Raw genomic sequence first — 24,730 nt, forward strand, 5'->3', positions numbered from 1 at the left:
GAGGATTTAAATTGATAAGCCAACCTCAAAGGGACTGATTCTTGCAACTAAAACACAGACACCTCTGGGGTGAAATGTGGCAACAGTTTGACAGGCATAGCAGTAGCTTAGGCCAGAAAGGATTTATCCAATTAAAATTATGGGATGAATTTTGGCTGGCAGAATGTAATTACCAGCCTTGGAATGAATCCAGGATCCTGAGGTTAACACCCCTCCTCTTGCCAACAACCCTCCTACCTGCCAACACTCCGAGATGGAGAAGGCTGGATCTGACACAATCGCACATAATACTGTTGTGACATCTAAGTACAATGATGATGATGTGAGAAGCATCATGAACCTGATTTTTTTTAACACTCATTATGTTACTTATTTTTATGCCACATTAGGCTAGAAACCAAATGTCCACATAAATGTTAATTTCCTCAAATCTGTGTTTAAAAAGTATAATTAGAAAATTAAAAAAAAATAGATCTAAAAATTAATTTATTCCGTCAAAGTGGTTATTTAGTGATTATTTCACTCCAGGAACAAAATTGGATCAAAATGGTGACATTTAATCCCTGCTATCTATGTGTTTCAAAAAATCAGGTTTTTTGTAGGAGAAATGTGTTCTCAAGGTTCACTGGCCTAGGGAAAAAAGGGAGACGCTTGAATGCCTGGTTCACATGGCTTGTCACTGTGGAGTTACGGGGCGGGCAGGTGCTGGTACTGCTTCGCCCCGGGGTGGGGTGGGGGTGGGCCCAGCCCTCCGCGCCGCGCGGCCCGCAGTGCGGGAAGTGCCCGGGGACCACGGGGAGCGGCTGGTGCGCGCGGAGCCCCCTGCCCGGCCGGCTCTGCCGGGACCCGCCTCGTCCTTCCATCCTAAAAAGGCGGCGTGTACAAAAGACCCTGGCGGGGACTCCCACGCGAAGCCAGAGGGGGCGCGAAGGCGACTCCAGGCAAGAAGTGCAAGGGCCCGGCGGCCGGCTCGTCGGGAGGCGGCCGCGGAGCGCGCTCGGGGCGGGGGCGGGGGCGGGGGCGGGGACGGCGCGGGGGCGGGGCTGCGCGCACACCCGGGGCCGCGCGCGCGGGTCGGGCCCTCCGCGGACGGCGCTGCGGGCGCTGCCTCCCGAGCCGGGCCTGCCAGTCCCCCGCCCCCGGCCCCAGATGCTGCTCGCGGCGGGGCACTGCCCCGAGGCCCGCGCCCCGTCCCTCGCGTCAGCCTTCCCAGGGCGGGTGCCCCGCAGCACGCGACCCCGCCGAGGCCCCCCACCCCCGGGCCCGCCAAACCCCCTCGCGCCTCCGCGCGCCCCCGCCGAGGCATCCCCCTGCCTCCCAGCTTCCGCGCGCCCCTGCCCCCTGCCAAGCCTCTGTGCGCCCCACCTACCCCCGCCTCCCCGCGCCCCCGCGCGTCCCCGCTGAGCCTCCGCGCGCACCCGCCGAGGCCCCCGCGCCCCCTCCCCGCGCCCCCCCTCCCCGCGCCCCCGCGCGCCCCCACCGAGCCCCCTCCGCGCCCCCGCCGAACCCCCCCCCCGCCGCCGAGCCCCCGCGCGCCCCCCGCCGAGCCCCCCCCCCTCCGCGGAGCCCCCCTCCGCGCCCTCGCCAAGCCCCCGAGCCCCCGCCGAGGCCCCTCCCCCTGCGCCCCCGCCGAGCCCCCGCGCGCCCCCCGCCGAGCCTCCCCCCGCGGGGCCCCCCTCCGCGCCCTCGCCGAGCCCCCCGCGCGCTCCCGCCGAGCCCCCCGCGCGCCCCCGCTGAGCCCCCCCGCGCGCCCCCGCCCAGCCCCCGCTGAGCCCCCCCGCGCGCCCCCGCCCAGCCCCCGCTGAGCCCCCCCGCGCGCTCCCGCCGAGCCCCCCGCGCGCCCCCGCCGAGTCCCGCTGAGCTCCCCCCGCGCGCTCCCGCCGAGCCCCGTGCGCCCCCGCCGAGCCTCCTGGCGGCCCCGCGAGCGCGGAGGGCGGCGCGTGCGCAGGGGCGGGCCGGGCGGGCTCCCGGTTCGGGGCCGCGGGGTCGAGCCGTGACTGGGGGCTGCGCGGCCGGGGCGGGGCGCGTCCTCGGAAGCCGCTGGGCGCTGGCGCGTTGCTCGGCGGGGCTGCGAGAGCGGGGAGCGGGGAGCGGGGAAAGCCCGACTGCGCTGACCAGCCTGACTGCGCTCAGCTTTCGCGGTGAAGGTAGATTTCCCCAACACCATCTTTGTGTGATTTAAGTGTCCACAGGGAATCGAGATGTGGAACGAGAGGATGAAACTAATCCTTTCTTTTGCACTGTTAGGGGTTGCCATAAACACCATTTGTTACAAAGCATAATTATGTTGGGAAAGTGCCTGATGAGACAATTAAGCTACATAAACACACTGAAAACAAATGAAAGCCAGAAGACGCCCACACCCCTTGTGTAAAGCAATTTTTTGTTTACATAGAGACGAGAGGGGTCTGAGCTGCTGCTCTATTGCAACAATGTTATTAATGTCTGCAAAAACCTAATGACCGTGTTTTGATGAATTTTCGGTCATGAGATGATGGTCACAAGATGAAGAGTCGTGGCCATCAACTCAAACCTGGACCAGACGTGGAGCCCTGCATCCCCTCTAGGTGAGGACGGTTAGGCCAATGGACAATCCTAGAACAGGAGCCAAAGCCAAAGGATTTAAGCCCCGGCGGTACTGCTATTTGTACCAGGGCACAACTGAGCCTAAACCCTAAAGCTTAACATGAGTCTCAAACTCGTACACCATGCACCGGGGGGTTCCCCACCCTGAGAACGTTACCTGATAGAAAATAACCCTTATGAAATTATTTGTTGCCTGAGTTCGTGAGGACCACATTTATTTTTAGTTAGGATATTTAAAAGAGACCAAAAGAGACCAAAATATGGCCTGATTTTGAAAAGGGAAATTTTTTTTCGTTGTTTTCAGATATTTAAATTTCTTTAGTTCATAATATTTGAGACATGAAGAGATAACGAGTTGAAAAATGCCGCTGTAGAGTACCAAAAAGAACCAAAGCAACCTCCAAAACTTATGTGATTAATCCACTTTCAACTAAAGGACATCAGTCACTTTTTTGGCTCTACTGATTCACACAGATTATTATGTCAGATTTCAGTTCAAGGAAGAGAGTCCTGTGAAAAGATTTTAAACTGAAAAGGGAATTTTGGAGATTAAAGTATGAGAGGAATTTAGTTAAATAGTTTTCACTTACAGCACCCAGATGAGTCCCTTTTATTTGTTCATATATTGTCTATTACATGGCCCATACAGAGAACTTTTCTTTTTGCCAGAAAAGTAGTTTTTATAAGAATCTTCATTTCCCTAGTAAGTCTCATTTAACAAGAAGATCATGCTTATTTTATTTAAGTAGAATAGACCTTGATAACAGGGATAATCTAAGGAACATGATGTTTAAAAGGAAATAACATAAAAAAAGGAAATAACATACTTTAATAAATATATGCATTTACATGACAATTTAGGCTGACAAACTTTCCTTATATTTTCTAGTATTGTAACTATGTTCGTATGTTTATATGTGCATGACCACAAAGACTTGACTTCCCGGTTGACTCACTCTGAGGATTTTATCTTTTAGATGTTCTCCAAGAATGACATGGTGAATTGTTCATATTATGACTGCCTGGTTTCTAAAAAATATCTACTTTTTTTATGGTTGATGAACATGAAAATATGAATGAGACCTAGAGACCAAAATGAACCATGATTTTTCTCCTTTTCTAGAAAAATCACCATGTCTTCTAGACTGGGGTTCCGTGTGGCTTCCTGTTTACTAAATATTTCAGAAACCAGAAGAAAATCCATGGTTGAGAACGTAGCAAAAACAGCTCTTCTTGAAAAATAATGGTAGGAACAACAGACAATTGAAGCAAATATGGATTGCTTTTTGATACAATAATTTTTGTATTGTGCAGATAGTGCTGTAGAACACTCTTTCTTCTTCTTAGACTTTCCTCCTTGTTCTTGTGCAGCTTGTTACAGCTTCTACAGGACTCCAGGATGCAAGATAGATCTCTTATGTGCACATGTGCTCTTTCTGAAAGCCCACAGAAGCTCAGCAATGCACTTATTCACACTGGAGGGTGAGTGTCTGAGATGAGCATTGTTCAGGATTTCAGGCTCCTGAGGAGGATATATTTACATAAAGGTTTAATGTTTCCCTCATGGGCCATTTATTTGATCATTAATAGAATGAGCATAATTGTACATTATGCCTTTTATTCAGCAGGCTAAATAAAAAATAGACTTGTCAAATACCAGCTAATTTTCAAAGCTCTCCTGCCAGCAAAGTGCATGCCTTCGTTACAACGTTATTTCTACTCCATTTTTCCCCATATAAAAACTCTTAGGCAATTGCATTTAAGTGATATGTGTAAGGTCACTCAGTAATTCAGAAGACTGGGACTCAAGCCTCCTTACTCCCTAGACCAGTATTTCCAATGAGAGATACTACTCTTTATTTTACTCTTGTAAAAACGTTCATGTGATGGCACACAGTTCTAGATACCAGTTGTTTTGCTTTCACACACACACACACACACACACACACAAAACACAGTATATTCAGACTTCGAATCATTTTTTTAAAAATATTTTATTTATTTATTCATGAGAGACATACAGAGAGAGAGAGAGGCAGAGACACAGGCAGAGGGAGAAGCAGGCTCCATGCAGGGAGCCTGATGTGGGACTCGATCCCAGGTCTCCAGGATCATGCCCAGGGCTGAAGGCGGCACTAAACACCTGAGCCACCCGGGCTGCCCCAGACTTCGAATCATTTAAATAGAATTGCTTTGTTATTAAATCAGTTTTTTGTCAACAGGTGAGCATTAAGGTCATAATCCTGAAGCATTCCAGTGTATTTTAATTTCTGAGTCATTTTTGATTTGGTGACTACTTTTCATGAGAAAGAAGTGTTTTCCTTTAACCCACTTGTAAACTGCAGGAGCTGGAAATGTCTAAGAAAATTCCTGATAATTGCTGATAAGAAAACTCCTCTGGAGTCAGTGTGCAGCTGTGCTTTTGCATTCTCTTTGTGGGAAGAGCCAGCTTGGGCCTCTCATTGTCAGACACAGTACCTCTAATGGGATTGGGTTACCTGTCTCTGTGATTAAATGAATGTGCAGAGACATTTGTGGAAGCTGTATACTGATGGACACCTGGGTCTTAACTCACAGTTTTTATCAGCTTATTAGTGGCAGCAGCTCAAGTGGAATTATAGCTATTATACTCCATTACAAATACCAAACAATTTACTTCTGCTGAGATTCATACTGACGGTTCCTTCTGCCAGCAGTAATTTTTTCCTATAAGCATGCTTAAGAAATTGCAGGAAAGAGTGTTTCATTCTTTTAGCATTTGATTCAATTGTATCATATGAAACTGAGAATAAAAAGCTTTTCAGAAGAAAATTTAGGATAAAAAAAATAAAATCATCTCTTTTCTTCCAGGAGCTAGAGTATGTTGAAAAAATACGTAAAATAAGAGGTTGCATAATCTTGTTCTTGCTTCATCTTTTATGGTTTTAAAAATGAGAGAAGGTGGCACTAGCCAAGAAAATGACCTGTTGTTTTACAAGTATTTTAAATGCATTTATTTTTAAATAAATGGACTAAATCTGTAGCATCCATATGAATGAGAAATCATACATTTTCTGATTAAGCAATGTGAAAATATTTAAATAGCCTAAAATACCTCAGATAAAGGAACCCGAGTGAGTTATAAATTTTAGATTTATACCAGGGCAGGGCTCTGTAGATGCTCACTTGGCTATGAGTGAGTGACATATGTTTATCTTTTCATGTTATTAAAATTAATAGTGTAGGCCTGCCGTAAACTCTGTAGTTCCTATGTATAACTTATTTTTCCTCTCTTCTGAAAAGTTTAATTGTTAGGCTGCCAAGGGACAGGGCGACAAAGGTATAATAGCATAGCTAACAGTTTAATTACTGCCTGAAAACTTTTGTCCTTCACTTTGAATTTGCTTTTGTAGGCTTAAGGGGGACTTTTAAGGAGGCTGAACCAGGCTTGTAAACTTTAAAAATAACTTTGGGGTAACGTGCGGCTGCCATACAAGTGTATGGCAGCTTTCTCCTCCAGGTTACACATTCAAGTGAGTCACAAGCCACCAAAAGCTGGAAGTCGTTAACATCTGAAGGCTGTTGGTGGCCTCTGAAAAGGAGATGGTGGAGACAGAACAGTTTCTAATGGACAGGTGCATCTATCCCAGAAACCTGTGCTTCAGGCACTAATTGGCCTATCCTAGTTTTTCCAAGATGTCAGATTTTGATCCAGGCAGTTTGATCTGTGCATTTTGGAAGGAAAAACTGACAAAGCCTAGAGGATGAGATTGAGAAGGAGAGCATTTAGAGTGATGTGATTTGACGATTGAAAGATGAGGCTACTGGAACGCCTGGGTGGCTCAGCAGTTGAGCACCTGCCTTCGGCCCAGGGTGTGATCCTGGAGTCCCAGGATGGAGTCCCACACCAAGCTCCCTGCAGGGAGCCTGCTTCTCTCTTTGCCTGTGTCTCTGCCTTTCTGTGTGTGTGTTTTTGTTTTTTTTTTAAAAAAAGAAAGAAAGAAAGAAAGAAGAGGCTATCATCTTAGACTAAATTAAGAGAACTTTGGCAAGCCCAGTAGCAAGTCCAAGAGATGATCAGATGTAGACACCAAAGACTAGCATCTGAACTGAGCCATCTGGTTTTATAATAACCAGATCTGTTTATAAAGTAACGCTGTAAGAAGTAGACATTACTACCCATGAATTTCATGATTAGTCAATGTCACTTCAGAGGTCAAATCCCAGAATTTTTCTATCAAGCTAAATTTAATTATAACAGAAGAAATAAATTATTAAGATTTCATCAGAGAAAAAAATTCTTTCATGTATATTTTATTTTCTTTACAGGGCAGAAATATCCTGCAGTATTGATGCTCAATATATTTTCATTTTCAAGACTGCATAAGACCAGTTATTACAATAGCAGCTTCTATTAATGAGTTAGGTAAGATTTTAGCTTCTATGTTTACATATATGTCTTTTGATGAAAGATAAGCTTTAGGTAGACGTGAATGTTCTTTAATCATTGATTTCCTGTATAAATCTGAATACTCAAGAGAGTGTACCCCCAAACTTCATTTCATTATTGTTCTGAACATGTATATCTCCAACACTTCCCATTTCCTCTTTATTAAAATGAACATTGGGATCTAAGATTTAAATATTCTTTCACTGAAGATGATGATCTCATATTTTATGTGGTTAAGGAAACCTTTTCTAGTTTTAACCTGTGAAGTAATAGTATTGAAATCAGCTTTGATTTCACTGATAGGTTGGCATGGGATGAAATAAGCTAGGCAGTTGTGCTTTGGATTGGGACCCTGAAATCTTAGGTTAGTTCATGGGTTGAAATGAAATGAGCTCCATGTCTCATAGGGATGTTGTTGGGTTTAATTGGACAACTTGAATTGGAAAGATCATAATTGTTTAAAGAAAAGCTTATATTATCTTAATATTGTTTAGTAAAGGGTTCAAAATATTTTTAAATAAACCTGATTTCAACTTAGCAGAGTGTCTTCTTTCAAAAGGCATATTTGTTTGGAGAGCAAAGAGCGGACTGATAACTTCCAGCAAACACAGAACAGATTATCTTGAATGTTAATCATAGGAAGTAAAATTTGCTTCTTTGTTGTTTATCTTTATTTTTAAAATGGTCATATTACACTAGTGAAAACTCAAAGTAGTAGTATTATAGGTGTCTATAATATGTACTTAGGTATAATGATGGGTGTGATCCTGTAGTCCCGCATCGGGCTCCCTGCATGGAGCCTGCTTCCTCCTCTGCCTATGTCTCTGCCTCTCTCTCTCTGTGTCTCTCATGAATAAGTAAATAATAAAAATCTTAGAAGGAAAAAAATTTGATTACTGAACAAAAACAAAAATCAAATACTTATGCTTCAGAAAAATGAATGTATATTTTAATGTAATTATTCATAAAGCATTCTGAAAATAACATGGACTTTTATCAGATTAATTTGATAAAATTGAAAAAATTTAAAGTAACCAAGTGAAAAAAATACAAAGTTGTTTAAGACTGATAATTTCTCCACTTTGAGGAATAAAGAATTGGCAGAAATGTGAAACTTGATGACAATTGGGAGGTGAGGTGAAGGGAACTGTTGGATCTTTTATTTTTCTTTATTTGGTTAAAAACAACCTTTGTACAGATTGCAAAAGAAAAACAACTAGTGGGACAGTAAAATTATAGCTGCTTCTTTGGATGCAATTGAAAGTTTAATGATTGCTATTTGCAGTTTCACACGTTAAGGTAATTCTCTTCTGGCTACAACTTGGGGGCCTGTAAGTCTATCACTATGGAGGTTCGAGAGGGGATCCACTCTTGCCTGGGAGCAGTGAACCTCTTTCCCACTTATGCTCTCTCTGTGGACGAGTGTGGAGCTGTGGCCAAAAGTAAAGAGAAAGTTTAGGGTAGTGTGTCATTCCTATTGGAAACCATTTTTCACAAATCAGGACAGTTTGTAATAATACTATCATTCGTTGACTCCCTGGGAAGAGTTGACCTTGAAGAATTAACATCAGCAATAGGCTCTCATGGGTTGCAGTGCATAGCTAGTCGCTGTGCCTTATCTCTCCACTTTCCACCCCACAACACTGTGGAGCTCTAAATGCCATGGGATGGGGCAAATCAACCATTTTGTCCCTTATAGATTCACCATAGATCATGAGAAACAACAGTAGTTTCTAATGAGTTCCTTAGACTCTTCAGGGCAGAACAATGGTGTGTTTTGCCCATCTGTGTCCTATTTTCTTGAGCAGGGGTAATGATGAGGTTGAAAAACCACTTAAATGTTAACTCCTACCCCTGTTTCCTCTGATATTTTTTTCTTTCCTATGCACAACTCTCTTTAAGATTTGCTTTAGAACGGAACTGTCACATGCTTGATTTAAGCCCCAGGGGTAAGTTTAATTTGGAAAATTTGAGCTATGTCACTTGAGGTGTTTTTGAATTAGGCAAATTGGGAGAAAAGAAAGACCTTTTGCCTGGACTGTCTAGCTGCACCGTGGTTAATTACGAGATGCAGAGCCTCATAACCTTTGGGGGAAAGTCCGCCTTAGGATAATTGCATTCTTCTCTGTATGACCTCAAGTCCCTGTATGATGTTGCCTCATTTTTATTTAATGCTGAATTGTCTAACAATTGGGATGCAGATTTGGACTCTGATGGTGTTACATCAAGTAGTAGCAACAGGGAAGGAGACTTGTTTCCAGAGGAGCACCTCACTGCCTGTGCGTTTTAATGTGACCTGACAACCTAAAGATTTATTTACCAGGGCAGTCTTAGCCCAGAATTTGCTGCACCTTTTATCCAAGGAAGGGTTAAGATTCAGCAGGGGGGGAATACATTTCACACAAAAATGAAGAGTTCAGAATTGTCCAGACCAGAATAATGATTTTAATTGTCTTCAAAACAATTATGTTCAATTACATTAAGTCTCAAATTAGCTAGTACATGAAGTTCTTCATTACATCAGGACTAGTCCACCCCCAGATGTTCATCCTGCATAGGAGACAGTTGACAATCGGAGGGTCTGGACACAGTATTTCTCCCTTCCCTTGCCCTTTTGCTTCATTGGCAGCTACTGTACCTCATGATTTAAACATGGACATTTCTAATTAAATGAGAGCTCAGCTGCATTCTTAAACTAATTTATAACATTTGATTTGAAATGTAATAGCTTCAATCTTCATCTGATTAAAAACAGTCATATACTGTATATGGTTACTATTTTGATGCTGCAACATGCAGTTTTTATTTTTACATTCCCCTTTCTACACAGCTGTTCATCTAATATCATCCAATTTTTTAAAGTTTTTTTTTTTTTTTTTTTTTTTTTTTTTGGTTGTTGTAACAGCATGCTCAGGCATTCTTATGAGGTAGAAGTATTCAAATTCTAGGACTTTACTGTTCTCAGAACAGTGAAGGGATGTTTTTCACTCAGGATAATCCCTTCTCACGGAAACCAACTTTAGGATAATACGTTAACTAACTTTCTTTGGGAAGAAGGGCAATGGAGAACATTCTAGTGACATGAAAAATAATTAATGTTGATATGTGTAATTCATGTATGCTTTATATGCAAATGTCCTGAATAATATATTTCAGAACTTTTTTATAGCAACTGTAAGCTTGCTTTTAACTTAAGGAATGGTTTCTGAAAGTAGGGTTCAAAATTGATGTTCAGAGGCCTTATAAATAATGTCAAAATCATTTACAAGTTTTATGCATGTTCATTTATGTATACACACATATGCACAAACACATGTAATTGTGCATCTAATTTTAGTTTAAGAACTTTTAGGATAATGGGCACAGCAATACAGAGGCTCAGATGTGAGAGCACTGTGAGTTTGAGGACTTGCAAAGGATGTCAGTGTGGCTGGCTGGAACTTAAAGATGGGGTGGAATGAAAGAGGCATTCCTGGGCATGTTAAAAAAAAAAATGAAGCTTCAGAGGTAATTAGAGGTCAGAGCATGAAGTCCTATATTGCAAGTTGAGGAGTTTAAACCTTATACTAAAGGCACTGGGAACCACAGAAGAATTTTAAGCAAGAGAGTGGTATGATCGGCTTTGAATTTTAGAAGCTTACTCTGCCTATATTAGAGGATGGACTGGAAGCAGGCAAACCAGTTTGGAAAGGTGATGGTGCCTTAGGTAATACAGTGGAGAGAATGGACAGAAACCATAGGATGTTGGGGGTGGAAACAAAGCAGTGGTATGAAAGTGTCATCACTTACAAATGATGGAAGAAAGGGGGTTAGGGGGGAAAGACAGTGAATACTTTTTTACATGCTGCCACTTGGCAATTAGATATAAAATGGAGAGCTATAGGACACAGAGATCTAGTCTCTATTTATTTAAAGCTTACACTTTTCCAAAAATGTTTTGGACTTCGGTTTTCATTTTCAATAAAAACCACATTTGACCTGTTAGGCTCTCTTTCATTTTTATCTGTATTATGTCTCTAGAATTTTTCTTTCCTCCCTTTTCCCCTTCCTCCCTGTGTCCTTCCCTCTCTCTTCTCTCTCTTCTGTCCTCCTTCCTTTCCTCCTTTTTCCTCTTTGTTATTATCCAAGTGATACACACATGTGGCTGAAAGCTGACTATTTCACAGGGTTCCCAAAACTCTAAGAACCTACATAACTCCTCTTTCCCTATCACTTTAATTTGCTTCTTCCCAAAGCCAAGTGCTTTCAGCCCTTTGGCCTTATCATATAGGATTCAACTCCAGATATCTAAATGCCAACTCATATTGGTGCTTTCTTGGTTTTTCAGTTTTAGGCATTGTCTGTTGACTTCTCCCTGCAGAAGGTGAGGATTTCTCTTCCTTTTACCACTCACCCCACCCCCAACATACACACACTCACACACTCTTCCTAATCCTCCCTCTTCCCCATACAATTATGTCAAAATTTGGATAAATATTTAATGTCTACATTATTATAGCTATGTAAACATTGTTCACAATGAAGTATTCAGAATGTTGTTTTCATTTTACCCTTTCTGCACAACTTTTTCTTTTGGCTGGAATTGATCATTATATTTTTGATTGTTTATTGACCTAGTTTTTTATATATAATCAATGGTTTAACCCCAACCTCTCTGTTAATAATGACATCTCTCCACACATTTAGATTGATAGAACATTCAATACATGGAATGTTCTATCTGTTTAATCTCCTTAAGGAGCTGTCTTCTAGACCTTTCTGACCTGTTCCAATCTAGACCAGTTGCCCTCAATTTGTTGAGGATAACTGTAATCATGGAATCTCCCTTAACCATCATCCTGGGTGTTCCCTTTATCTCTCTCCATGTTGAATACACTGGTTCCTAAATTTCATATCTTCTCTTTTTTGTCCCCCTTAGGTTATGCCCTTGTTTTAGGGGAACATATCTTCTATTTACTTCTAAAAAGGGGGGGGGGCAAGTATATTTTTGAGACCTTGCATGTCTGAAAATGCTATTATTCTATCATCATACTTGTTAGTTTGGCTAGGTATAAAATTCTAGGTTAGAAATCATAAGCCTTTATTTTGCAGACATTGTATTATTGAACTTTTATTTTTATGTTACTGTTGTGACCTTTAAAGCCATTATGATTCCTAATCTTTGTATGTGATCTGTCATTTCTCTCTGGAAGCTTGTAAGATCTTTACTTTGTTTCTAGTGTTCTGAAATTTCTGTGATGCACCTTTGTATGGGTCTATTCTCATTTATTATGCCAGATATGTTAGGCCCTTTGAATCCTTGAAACTCTTGTTCCTCAGTGCCAGACAACTCTCGAATTGTTCCACTGATGATTTCTTCCATTTTCTCCGTTCTTTCTGGAAGCCCCGTTATTTGGATATTGGAACTCTTGTACTGATTCTCTACATTTTTTTCCTCTTTCCCCCATCACTTTATATTTTTATAATACTTTCTGGCAAATTTCCTCTATATTACAGCCTTCAGTAAGTCTTTCATTTCTTTTATATTAATTTCCAGATGCTTTTGTATACTCTCTGAATGTTTTATTTTATTTTATTATTTGAAATAACATCCTGGCCATGTCTCATGAATCCAATATCAGTGGGTAATTTTTTTATGTTTTCTTCTTCCTGTATTGTGTCTGTTTTTCAACCCCTGCCCTCACTGTCACCCCCAGGTTACTTGTTTGTTTAAAAGGCTTTCCTCGGGGATCCCTGGGTGGTGCAGCGGTTTGGCGCCTGCCTTTGGCCCAGGGCGTGATCCTGGAGACCCGGGATCGAATCCCACGTCGGGCTCCCGGTGCATGGAGCCTGCTTCTCCCTCTGCCTGTGTCTCTGCCTTTCTCTCTCTCTCTCTCTCTCTGTGACTATCATAAATAAATAAAAATTAAAAAAAAAATAAAAGGCTTTCCTCGGATGTCTGATGATTGTTGGTTGGTGCTTACCCTAAGAGTAGACACTAAAATACTGGAGTGGATATTTTCACTATATAGGTGGAGCTTGTCAGCTGTAGACTCATCTGACTGGATCATTTCTTTGATGACCCCCTAGATCAGTAATTTTTGGTCTTTCTTCTTGGGCTGTTCAAGTTCCCCAGAGAAGGATCTTCCAGTCTTGAGGGTAGACACAGCTATGTTTTAGGAAATGAATTAAGGAAGAGGGCTAGTAGAGTCTCAGCATTTAGTTTGTAATAGTCTCTTATCTCCCCTCTTTTTATTACTCATCTCTGCCCTCAGGTCTGCCCAGTATTCCCTAGCTGACATGCCCTGGTGCCAGATGCTTCTTGTCTTCTGCCAGGGTGGAGGCAGGGCACTTGCCTATCAATGTGGAGGTTGGGTTAGTATCTAACAGCTACTTAAACAGAATTCCCATGAGCCTCCGTTTTGAGCTTTGCCTTTATCTTCCATTCTGAAGTGGGTCTGCCATTTCTGATCATTATCGAGTATCTGTGGCATAAGTCAGGTTCCTTCACTGATGTCCTTTTGCTGCCATGGGCCTACTAAATCATCTACCACTCTTATATCTGTTTTCCAGGTTCCAATGCTATTGCCTCCTCTTCCATTTGTTTGAGTGAGTCCTTGCTTTTAGAAAGTATCCCTTTCCCATCTTTTTCCTGGGGTTTTAGGAGGAAGTGAAAGTAAACATAAGAATTCATACTCTCATCTTCACTTGGAAGTCCTTACTTCTGTAATTCTTCTCGATGATTTTTAATTAATTTGGATCATTCAAGAACACTTAAGTCACCTGATTTGGAATCAGTGGTAATTTACAGAAACATATTTTTTGTCTTATGTCCAACTCAATATTAAAGATATTAAGTCTCAATTTCTGGGCTTTTATACATTTTTTTAATAAGCTGTGGATCATACGGCTTCCTGTATGTTTTCCCCTTTTTCCTTACTCAGTGTTTTTACATGTGGGAGCCAGTGTTTCTGAAACATGACCCTGTTTTCCATTCACACATAAATCTTCATGAAAAGGATTGAGTGAAAATGTGGGGGAGGGTTAGGGCAGAAGGGACTCAGGCAAGTTCTCCCAATAATTTTCTAGTGAGAGTGGGCTTACCTAACATGTAGGCTCATAACATTCAGCTTTAAAAGTCTGGACTATAGCTATGAATTTTATAAATGATATGGAAACTTGCTTTTTGTTTTATGTCATTAATTAGATGAAATAATGTTTGTACAGTGCCATATAAATTGACATTATTTAGAAGATTGAAAAGATGAGGTGCTAGCTTAAGTAAGTTATATGAATAAAGAAATAGCTTATACATAATTGATTTTTAGTTTTTTGATTTACCTTAAATTATATAAAACATTAATGAATTTGATTAGAAATATCAGCCTTGTTAGATGTTTTTTTGAGTATCTTTATGACTTGGAGGACATGTGCCATGACAGATTCACACGATGTCAACACTTGTGTGATAGTCTTGAGACCCTTTGATTACCTTATTACAGATTGTCAAAACATGGGCTGATCTGGCAAATCAGGCACAACTTTCCCTTCAAGAATTTTCTACCCTGATTCTCTAGTTGCTATGGAGATTGCCTTATAAAACAGCCCTGGATTTGGTTGAGATTAGTCAATTTAGATGCTGGATTCTGATATAATTCTCTCCATCATCAGCAATGCCCTCATTGCCATAGTATAAAAACAGTGGTTGATTTTACAAGCATATGTTAACATAGTTTTAGGACATAACATTTAGTTTGAGAATTTTAAGTATACTGGCACTATATTTTAAGAAAACTGAAAAAACAAGGGATTATGAATTAGGAAAGTACTTAATTGATTTAGTACATTTTGATTACAAAGGAGAGGGCAGCCCCAGTGGCTCAGCGGTTTAGTGCCACCTTCAGCCTGGGGTGTGATCCTGGAGACCCCGGATCAAGTCCCATGTTGGGCTCCCTGCATGGAGCCTGCTTCTCCCTCTACCTGTGTCTCTTCTCTCTCTCTCTCTGTCATGAATAAATAAATTAAAAATCTTAAAAAATAATTACAAAGGAGAGTTACCAGATTATTCATAAATGCATATTGCTATAGGTTTAATAAATGCAACAGGATTGTATCTACCAATATAAAAGGAGGTACTAATGAGGAAGGATAAGGCCAAATGAGAGAACTGGGATAAACTAACCTGTTTTTCCACAGCAATTAAGGAGGAACCCAACCTTATTTGAAAAAGCTGCACTCTTTTCTTTCAGTTTGACTCTGTGGTAACGTGAAGTCCAAGCAAGTTAACACCCTGTGGAGCAAGCCATGACCAGTGGAAGGACCTGAGCTAGTAGATGCATACTCTCACCTTTTGTTCTTGAGATGGACAATTCTGAGGCTCATTCTAGCAAGGCCAAGCCTCAGTTGCTCACAATGATGACTAGCTTGATAACACATCCTTGTATTGACTCTCCCTCTTTCCCTGTTTCAATCTTGATATATATTGAATAGGATTTATTGCAAATATTGAAAACAAAATTACTATAAAAATCTTGGGATGAGTGAGTGGAATGCATGAAATCTTTGCTGCCTGGCTGCATGATGAAGCCATGGATCATGGTGGGAGACATTAACATTCACCCTTTACTAGTAAAGGTATCCCCGGGGGGCTCTCAAAGTTTAAGGGCTCTAGGTTTTCCAATTTTGAGTAGTTATTTACAGTACCCAGTGATTGATTTTATGTGATCACTGGTGGTGTTTTAGAGACTGTGAACCTAATAAGGGATTTATAGCAGGTGACTGATACCATAGCTAACTTTTTGAGTCCTTGTCCCCAGATCTTAGCAATTCTTTTTTTTTTTTTTTTAAGATTTTATTTATTGGGGATCCCTGGGTGGCTCAATGGTTTAGCGCCTGCCTTCAGCCCAGGGCATGATCCTGGGATCCGGGATTGAGTCCCACATCAGGGTCCCTGCATGGAACCTACTTCTCCCTCTGCCTGTGTCTTTGTCTGTCTGTCTCTCTCTCTTTCTCTCTCGTAAATAAATTTTAAAAATCTTTAAAAAAAGATTTTATTTATTTGAGAGAGAAAGTGTGTGCAAGTGGGGGGAAGGAAAGGGGGAGAGGGATAAGAGGACTCCACACTGAGCATGGAGCCTGACTCAGGGCTTGATCTCATGACCCTGAGATCATGACCTGAGCTGAAATCAAAGGTCAGATGTTTAACTGACTGAGCCACCTAGGTGCCTCCTTATCTTGGCAGTTCTTTTCCTGAGTTCCTTTTCCTTTTTATCCCTGCTTCCTAACATTTGCAGTGACTTCTAATGTCAAAGTCACTAGGATTAGAAAATTCTGAAGAAGTGACATAATGATGCTAGTGACATTGATGGGCCTGTAAAATGAGCTACATCAGTCCAAGTCTGTCCACACCCTTGTGTATCCACCAGCCCATCTCCCTGCTCTCCATTGGTCAAGTGAAGGTGTACTTCTTCAGGAGACCCAGAGCATGCAATGATGTAATGACGTAATGTAATGACGTAATATAACATGGTTATAACATTGTTATTAATTAGATCAATTATAATATATTGTTTGATATTAAAATTCATGTATTAACTCATTCCCCAGTTTTAGTTAACCAAAAACATATAGTAAGATAATATTTTGAGATATTAATTCCTGTGTGCTTCTTTCCCCCATAGCCTATGTGTGACTATTTCCTGGACAATCTGAGTTACCTGCTACCTTGAGGGGTATAGAATTTTTATAGTGGGAGTGAGAAAGTAGCAGTCGGGGATGCTAGGGTGGCTCAGTTGGTAAAGCCTCCAACTCTTGATTTTGGCTCAAGTTATGATCTCCGGGTTGTGAGATGGATGGAGCCCTGCGTCAGACTCCATACTGGACATGGAGCCTGCTTAATTCTCTCTCTCCCTTTCCCTCTGCCATGCCTCTCCTTCCTCTCAAGAAAAGATGAAAAAAAATGAAGTAGTTCATTTTTGGATTTTTGAAAACTTGAAGGAGAGGCCTCGGAGAAGCAGTGCATAAAGTTTATACCATTGCAATAGAAAAAACAAGGGAGGAGGCCACCTCACTCCCTGCCCAGAAAAAGATGAGGATTGGTGTGGGGGGTTTGAAAGGAGGATGTTTGTTATAAATAGTATGCTCTTTCCTTTCCCAAATTTTGAACCAATTTTTCAGTAAAGATGAGAAGAGGAAATACTAACTTAATACTGATGAAACTAACATTGACAGCTGAGCTTACTCAACCAGAGAATTAGATAGACTCATTCAGCCCATCACAAGCAGCCCTGTACAGCATAAGAAGGCTTTTAGCAAGGAGGAATGGACCAGAATACATGTTTCCTTCTCGCAGCTAGCTCCTTAGAAGGAAGAAGGAGGAAGAGTTTGCCTATGCAAACCCAACTTCTCTTCCAAACTCCCCATCAGGGAATGAAATTTAGGAGGAAGAGAGGCCAGTGTTTATTTCCTAGGGCTGCAGTAACAAAGTGCCATACACTGGGTGGTTTAAACAATAGAAATGTATTTAAAATTTTTTTAAAAAAAATATTTATTTATTTGAGACAGAGAGAGAGCAAGCACAAATAGAGGGAAGGAGCAGAGGGAGAGGGAGAAGCAGACTCCCCACTGGGCAGGGAGCCTGGATGTCGGATTCAATCCCAGGACCCTGGGATCATGACCTGAGCCAAAGGCAAGTGCTTAACCAACTGAGCTGCCCAGGCTCCCCAAATGACAGAAATTTGTTATGTCATAGCTCTGGAGGCCAGAAGTCTGAGATCTAAGTATCAGCAGGGTTTGTTCCTTCTGAGGGCCATGAGGGTAGGATCTGTTCCTTTTTGGTTTTCAGATGGCCCTCTTCACGTTCACATGTCATTTTCTTTATATATTGTCTATGTCCAAATTTATTTCCCTTTTTTAAAAGATTTTATTTATTTGAAAGAGAGAGAAAACAGGGGGAGGGGCAGGGGGGAGGGAGAGAGAGAGAGAGAGACCGACCGTCCAGCAGACTCTCCACTGAGGGCAGAGCCTGACACGGGCTCAAACTCACCACCCTGAGATCATTACCAGAGCTGAAACCAAGAATCAGATACTTAACTGACTGAGCCAATGTAGCGCCTCTGAAATTTCTCTTTTATGAGGACACCAGTCATACTGGATTAGAGTCCCACCCTACTCCTGCATATGACCTCATCTTAACTAATTTTATCTGCAGTGACCCTCTTCCCAAATAAAGTCATATTCTAGAGTTCTGAGGGTTATGGCTTCAACATATGAATTTGAGGTGGGACACAGTTTAACTCACAACAGCCAGCAAGACCAGCAGAACTCTCTCCATCTAGAAATATCAGTAGTGAGCAAAAAACATTTCCCCCCCAAAGGAGATTTAAAGAAGTGGACGTAGGGTCTCCCTTGAGAGGTGGCAAAGAGCAGAGGGACTATGGGAAGGACACTGGGAGGACTTGACCTGTTAAAGGAGCACATGGTAAGAGTTAGGGCTAGGCTTGTGATGACTGAGAGATTGTTGAGTATGGTTGGTGGCCAGCGACCAGGAAGATGTGTGGGAGCAGAACATGCACAAGGAAACCAAACTCACTCATGTAGACGTTTTTCTTTTCTTTTCTTTTCTTTTCTTTTCTTTTCTTTTCTTTTCTTTTCTTTTCTTTCTTTTCTTTTCTTTCTCTCCTTTTCTTTTCTTTTTTCTCCTTTCTTTTCCTTTCCTTTCTTTTCTTTCCTTCCTTCTTTTCTTTCTTTCCTTTCCTTTCCTTTTCTTTATTTTCTTTTTTTCTTTTCTTTTCTTTCTTTCACCAGTTGGGGAGCGTTGGTTGGGTGTAAGAGCCAAATTAACTCTTTGCAGCTGTGAGTAGTGGGCTTTGTTTTGAAGGCATTACACAATGATGATATATTGGCCAGCAGAAAGATTTCTTCTGGCAGAGCCATTCCCAAGGCTTTCCTATGTCCCATCTGAACCCTTCTTTGGGGCAGCCCCAGCTTCTCAATAGCCTCCTGGAAGGCAGTAAGAGGTCCTTACTAAGAGGGAGAATCTTTAGGAAGTGACAGGCCCAATTCTATCCCACCTATGTACTACATATGTATGTATAGGTGCCCATGTATTTTTGATCAGCATGAACTAAAGGACTATTGGGTATCTAGACAGGAAAGCCGAGTTTTAAGAGGTCAAAATAATGATTTTGGAGCTGAATAAACCTGAGTTCAAATTTCAGATCTGCTACTTATTTGCCAGCTGATGTTAGGAAAATGTGTCTCTTTTTGTTTTTGTTCTATTCAGTGGGAAATACTATAATCCTGCCAGGAGGATTTTGAGAAATAATGCCTGGATGTAAAGGTCCTGGTACACTGCCTCCCACCAATAAGTAGCTGTCACTGCTTGTAGCGATTCTCTGTGGCTGTGTGGAGGAGGGTGTTGAGTGGTGGGGGCCCAGGCTATTCCCTTCCACCATAAAGGGAAAGGATCCCTCAGTTCCCTTTTGTGTTAGCAGGATTCCAAATAAGGCCTCTTTTGAGAAAAAGGATTGCAGGACAAGATGTTTGAAAACCTCTTGGGCAGGAGATCTCTAAAGTGCTTTCATCTCTAAAATTCTAAGTTCTATAGTAGATAGTTTCTTCCTATTGGTTTTTCTTTGCAAAATAATATTCAGTGCTTATTTTAAACAAATACTATGAAGTTACATGAAGAGGTATTTGTGAACCTCCAGATAGTATCGAAGTGCCTATTATCTTTCCATTTACCATAGTTGATGCTATTGTGACTACCAGAGAAGTGTAATAGAGTACCTTACCCTAAGAAAGATGGGGTAATGGAATCTGTACCTGAAATAATCAGAGAACACCATAGGACAGATTAAAATATTCATATTACTGAATAAAGCATAAATAACATATGCTAGATTGCTCAGGAAAGTATAATTCTTTAAATGAATGATATGTCTGCACAACGTGGTAATTATCTCAGCATATGCCCTACACGAGAATAACAAGCTTTTGTATATATATCTCTATGAAAGTATATGTCATATACAAGGAAATAACAAAATTCTTGGATGTGAAAATATATATAACATGTACCCCCAAACAACGAATGTACTATATATTTTTATGGATACCTATTTCTCCATTAACGTATATGATATATGAAGAGTTTAGAGGCATGTAACTCTTATGTTTATAATAAAGATAGATGATGGGTGAATTTTTTCTCTATAGCTGAAAAACAGACCTAGAAATCTTGAAAAACTTACTCATGTTTTTCCATCAAGACAGAAGCAGAATGAAGGGCTTCACAACTTTTTATTTATTGGATCTTGCCTAGGACTTTTATTAATTCTCTTTTTCAAAATTCCAAGTGTTCCATGTAAGGTTAAAGTTCACCTCTGACCATCATCCCCATTCCTGTTTCCCTGAACCCTTCCCTGCCAGGTTATGGTGTGAGGAGCTTTTGGACACTCTGAATTCAGAATTTCTTCATGTTTTTGTTTACAAATATGTACTCATAAACTCAATATAGTATTGCTTGTGTGTGTTCATAACATAAATGCTTTCAAAATAGAACTTTTTCATTCAGCAAGGTATTTTAGAAATCTATCCATGGTATTACATATAGTTCTAGTTTGTTCCTTTTAATTTTTTTTTTAGTTTATTCCTTTTAATTGCTGTATAGTATCATGGTATGGATATATCACATTTTACCTGTTCCTCTATTTGTAGACATTCAGATTACTTCTCATTTGTCCCTACTATGAATCATGCCGCAGTGAACATTCTTGGATAGTCTTTCTCATGTACAAATGCAAGAATTTCTCTAATGGAATGGAGTCATTAGGTATAAACATTTAAAATATTTTGACAGATTAACTTTTACATGAAAATCAACCAAGTGTTTACCCTCATTTCTTCATCCTTATTTCCATAGGTTGGAGCAAGTTTTTTCTTTGTACTTTATTTTTACCGCCATACCAGTGACAACTCAGAGACAGGTGGAATTACTATTTCTTAGCAAGTCCTATTCATTTTGAATCATAGATGCTTTAATCAGTGAATCATTATTAGTAAGCTTATTTGTCCTTTAGAAATGAAACGTGACAGAGTAAACAGTAGCATCCAGAGATGTACTGTAGAGTTTTGTCCACCTCCCCCAAATTATTTTCTGCTACTTCAAGAAAAAACAGGCAACAAAATGTGTCAGTAAAAATGCAATTTGGGAATTACACTTGATCTCGTTTTTTCAGCCTGATGTTTCTTTTCTTTCATCATAAAGATCAGCTGCATTTTATTTTTTTTCTAGGCCCTTCGAATAACATCCAGTTCTAGTCAGCATGTTTAATGTACTTCTCAATGATGTTCTAGCATAATAAATTTTCGTATCTCGTGCATGTGTACATATGGTAAAAATTTCTTCAAGTTCTAGCCATGTGGGGGAGGAATATTGTGGTTGCTTTGTTAATGCAGTGTTTGTGTTGGAGCGGTTAGGCCCCGCGCTTTAACTCTCAGCGCTGGGCGTAATGAGATGGCTTTGATGGTGGCGGAAGAGTCTAGTGGGACGTCCCAGCTTCACACTTCAAAGCAGAGCATATGGGGTGAATACTGGGTAGCTTCGTGCTCTTTGGGGATGGATGGTTGGGAGACAATTCCTAACAGCACTGTTTGAGGAAGATATTGGAAAAGAAATGGTCTATCTTTAAAATAATCCTGAATTGCAAGGAGAGAAATGTCCACCTCCCCCCTTCCATGGATTGAACTAAGAATATTTTTCTCCTAGTCTGTACTTAATTAGAGGCGGTGCAGCATCACACTACTATGCATTTTCAAATGACTTCTCTTTCAAAGGACTGTAGTGAGATGAATGGGCCAGTTTTATTTTAGGTATGTGTATGAATTTAGGCAAAAACTTTTAGGGCTATCTGTTTTACCATCTGAGAGATTTTTATGGCTTCTGGTAGAGAATCTTTTTTTTTTCTTCTCATTAAAAAATACATAAATAAAAAAATCAACTAAACAAAAATCTCAGCTATATTAAGAGAGCTAGACTGAAACTAGAGGACGCTTGTAAGATTTCAAGTCTAGCACCCAGTTTAATTTTTAGATTCTGTGCTTCTTTCCCTTTACTTGTTATTGGATCTGAGGTGATGGGGTTGAAGTATGCTCTTTTTGATTGCTATGTACTTATGAAAAAATTTAATCCTTGTTTGAGTATCATTAGAGTTCTGATTTAAAAATAATAAATCAGGGGATCCCTGGGTGGTGCAGCAGTTTAGCGCCTGCCTTTGGCCCAGGGCGCGATCCTGGAGACCTGGGATCAAATCCCATGTCGGGCTCCCGGTGCATGGAGCCTGCTTCTCCCTCTGCCTATGTCTCTGCCTCTCTCTCTCTCTCTCTCTCTCTCTCTCTGTGTGTGACTATCATAAATAAATAAAAATTAAAAAAAATAAAAATAATAAATCACACATCGTATTGTGGGTCAGAGGAAAGAAAATTTGTCTATTCTTAGAGGAAAGGGAAAGTCAGACCTGAGTTTTTTTCTAATTGTGCCTTTTGGCTGCTATTGAAAACCTAATAAAATTGAGCTCATCAGTTATGTTCCTTGAGCTGCTGAAATGCAAGTCTGTTTAACAGTTAAATTTTAACTCCATTTTTACCAATAGTCCTAAATTGCTCCTAAAAGAAACAAAAGCAGTGGGGAAAAGGGCAATATTAAATACCACTGTAAATATGAAGCGTGTTTTAGTATAAGGCAGGCATATCCATTTAATTAAGCAGATTCTTAACTACTGTCTTTACATACAACTTTATTGTATCTTCTCTTTAAACACTACATTTCAGCCACATGTCTGTTATAGACTCAGAGAAAAACATTTTGTTAAGAATATGAAGCATAAGTTTCTCATTACATGGAGTTATTCTCATTGCATAGCTCCTCCTTTTGCAAAGAGGTATAACTGAACTCATAGAAGTCTCTAAAGTTAACACTCTAAGTGATAAATGTACATGTATAGAAACAGCTAAAAATCATTTTTTAAAGATTTTATTTATTTATTTTACATACAGAGAGAGAGCCAGAGAGCACAAAGCAGGGGGAACAGCAGAGGGAGAGGGAGAGGAAGAAGCTGGTTGGTTCCCTGCTGAGCTGAGAGCCCAACTTGGGGCTCTATCCCAGGGCCCTGGGATCATGACCTGAGCCAAAGGCAGATACTTAACTGACTGAACCACCCAGGCACTCCTAAAAATCATTTCTGAGTAAATAAGATCAGCCAACCATGAGGGTTAAAATATATTGAAAAATATTGTCATTATCGGCCTTTTCAGAATAAAACTAACAAAAATTGAAAGATCAAAGCTGTTAACGATGGGGGGTAAAGATTGCCAAAAATGGAAGAAAAGTGAAAAAATATTGGTCTTTTAACAGGGCACAATTTAGGAAGCTACAGAATTTTCCTTTGCCTATTTTAAGACCAGCATGATGGTATCATATTCTTTCTGCACAAGGTGATTTAGATGTTTGCCTTGTCTGACAGTACTGACTGGTTCAGGGAGCCCATGTACAAGTGGTTTTGATGGCTGCTGATGGGACCAGTGTTCTGGGGACAGCTTATAAAACATGAAAATAATGGTGGAAATGGATCCCATGGTTTCTCACCAAGGATACATTGGATCCCCACTGCTGTTAAACCCACTTCTCACTTTGTTAGCATAGGGACCCCTTACTGTCATTTGTATGTTTGGAATGGAGCCCACTTTTCCAGGTTTGCAGTATCTAGTACTTGCAAAGTGCTTAGGAACCAAATTCAATTCATTCAACCTAACAAATGTTGATTAACGACAAGGCAATGCCTCAGGGAGTATGAAACCTAGATAGAGGAATGAAAGTCCACGATTAACTATATAATACAAGTAGATTAGATTTGATATTACATCCTATAAAAGCTGTAAAATACTATGTGAACACAAGAGAGAGAGAAATGAATTTCAGTGGAGGGAGAGCACAAATATGAAGTAAGGATTATTAATTAGTTCAGAAGTTCTGGTTTTTTTTTGGGATTCATTGAAAGTGCTGGAAGTCCCCACTCTGGAAACATTTGACTTCACTGTAGAGAGAGTGGTGACTTTACAAGAAATGCACACAGAGCTGTTTTTGTTTTGTTTTGTTTTTTGTTTTTGTTTTTTAAAGATCTTATTTATTAGAGTGTGAGTGCACAGCTGGGGGGAGGGACAGAGAGAAGGGGAGAAGCAGGGAGCCTGACATGGGGTTCCATCCCAAGACCCTGAGATCATGACCTGAGCTAAAGGCCGATGCTTAAGGACTGAGCTCCCCAGCCACCTCAGAACTGTGGTTTTAAATAATCACTTACCTGAAAACCAATGAGTTGGTTCCCACAGGCTTGAGCTTGAAGTATTCAGAATTTTTATCTTCTGTAAAAGACCTGTTTGATTTGCATGGTGTGAGCATTTGAAGTTATGTGGGATGATTTTAACATAGATAATTGTGAAAATAAAATGATAAAATTAAAACTAACTCTTCTGAATATGTAATTTATATCACAAATAAAATAACTTACTAGTAAGCTTCTGACTAAATTTGATGCTCTTCTTTAAAACGCAGGCAATCTAAATTTATTTTTCAGCAAAATTACAAATACCCACCTGTCATGGGCTCTTAAGTTGCAATTATTAGAAACACAAATGTTATTTCCTTGAATATAAGGAGTGTAGTATATTCTCTCTATTACT

General features: G+C 40.7%; 1 protein-coding gene across 1 annotated transcript in view; it reads left to right on the forward strand.

The window, feature by feature from the left end:
* The first annotated feature begins 1,995 nt into the window (after positions 1–1,995).
* FTCDNL1 (formiminotransferase cyclodeaminase N-terminal like) overlaps positions 1,996–24,730 on the forward strand; it is a 30,189-nt gene continuing 7,454 nt past the window's right edge. The window contains 5 exon segments of the mRNA XM_026002459.2: positions 1,996–2,147; positions 3,710–3,828; positions 3,958–4,068; positions 6,895–6,935; positions 6,937–6,982. Of these exon segments, the coding sequence (XP_025858244.1) occupies positions 3,720–3,828; positions 3,958–4,068; positions 6,895–6,935; positions 6,937–6,982 (307 nt within the window). The 5' untranslated portion in view covers positions 1,996–2,147; positions 3,710–3,719.

This window comes from Vulpes vulpes, chromosome 16 (genome assembly GCF_048418805.1).
Source record: "Vulpes vulpes isolate BD-2025 chromosome 16, VulVul3, whole genome shotgun sequence".
Taxonomy (NCBI): Eukaryota; Metazoa; Chordata; class Mammalia; order Carnivora; family Canidae; genus Vulpes; species Vulpes vulpes.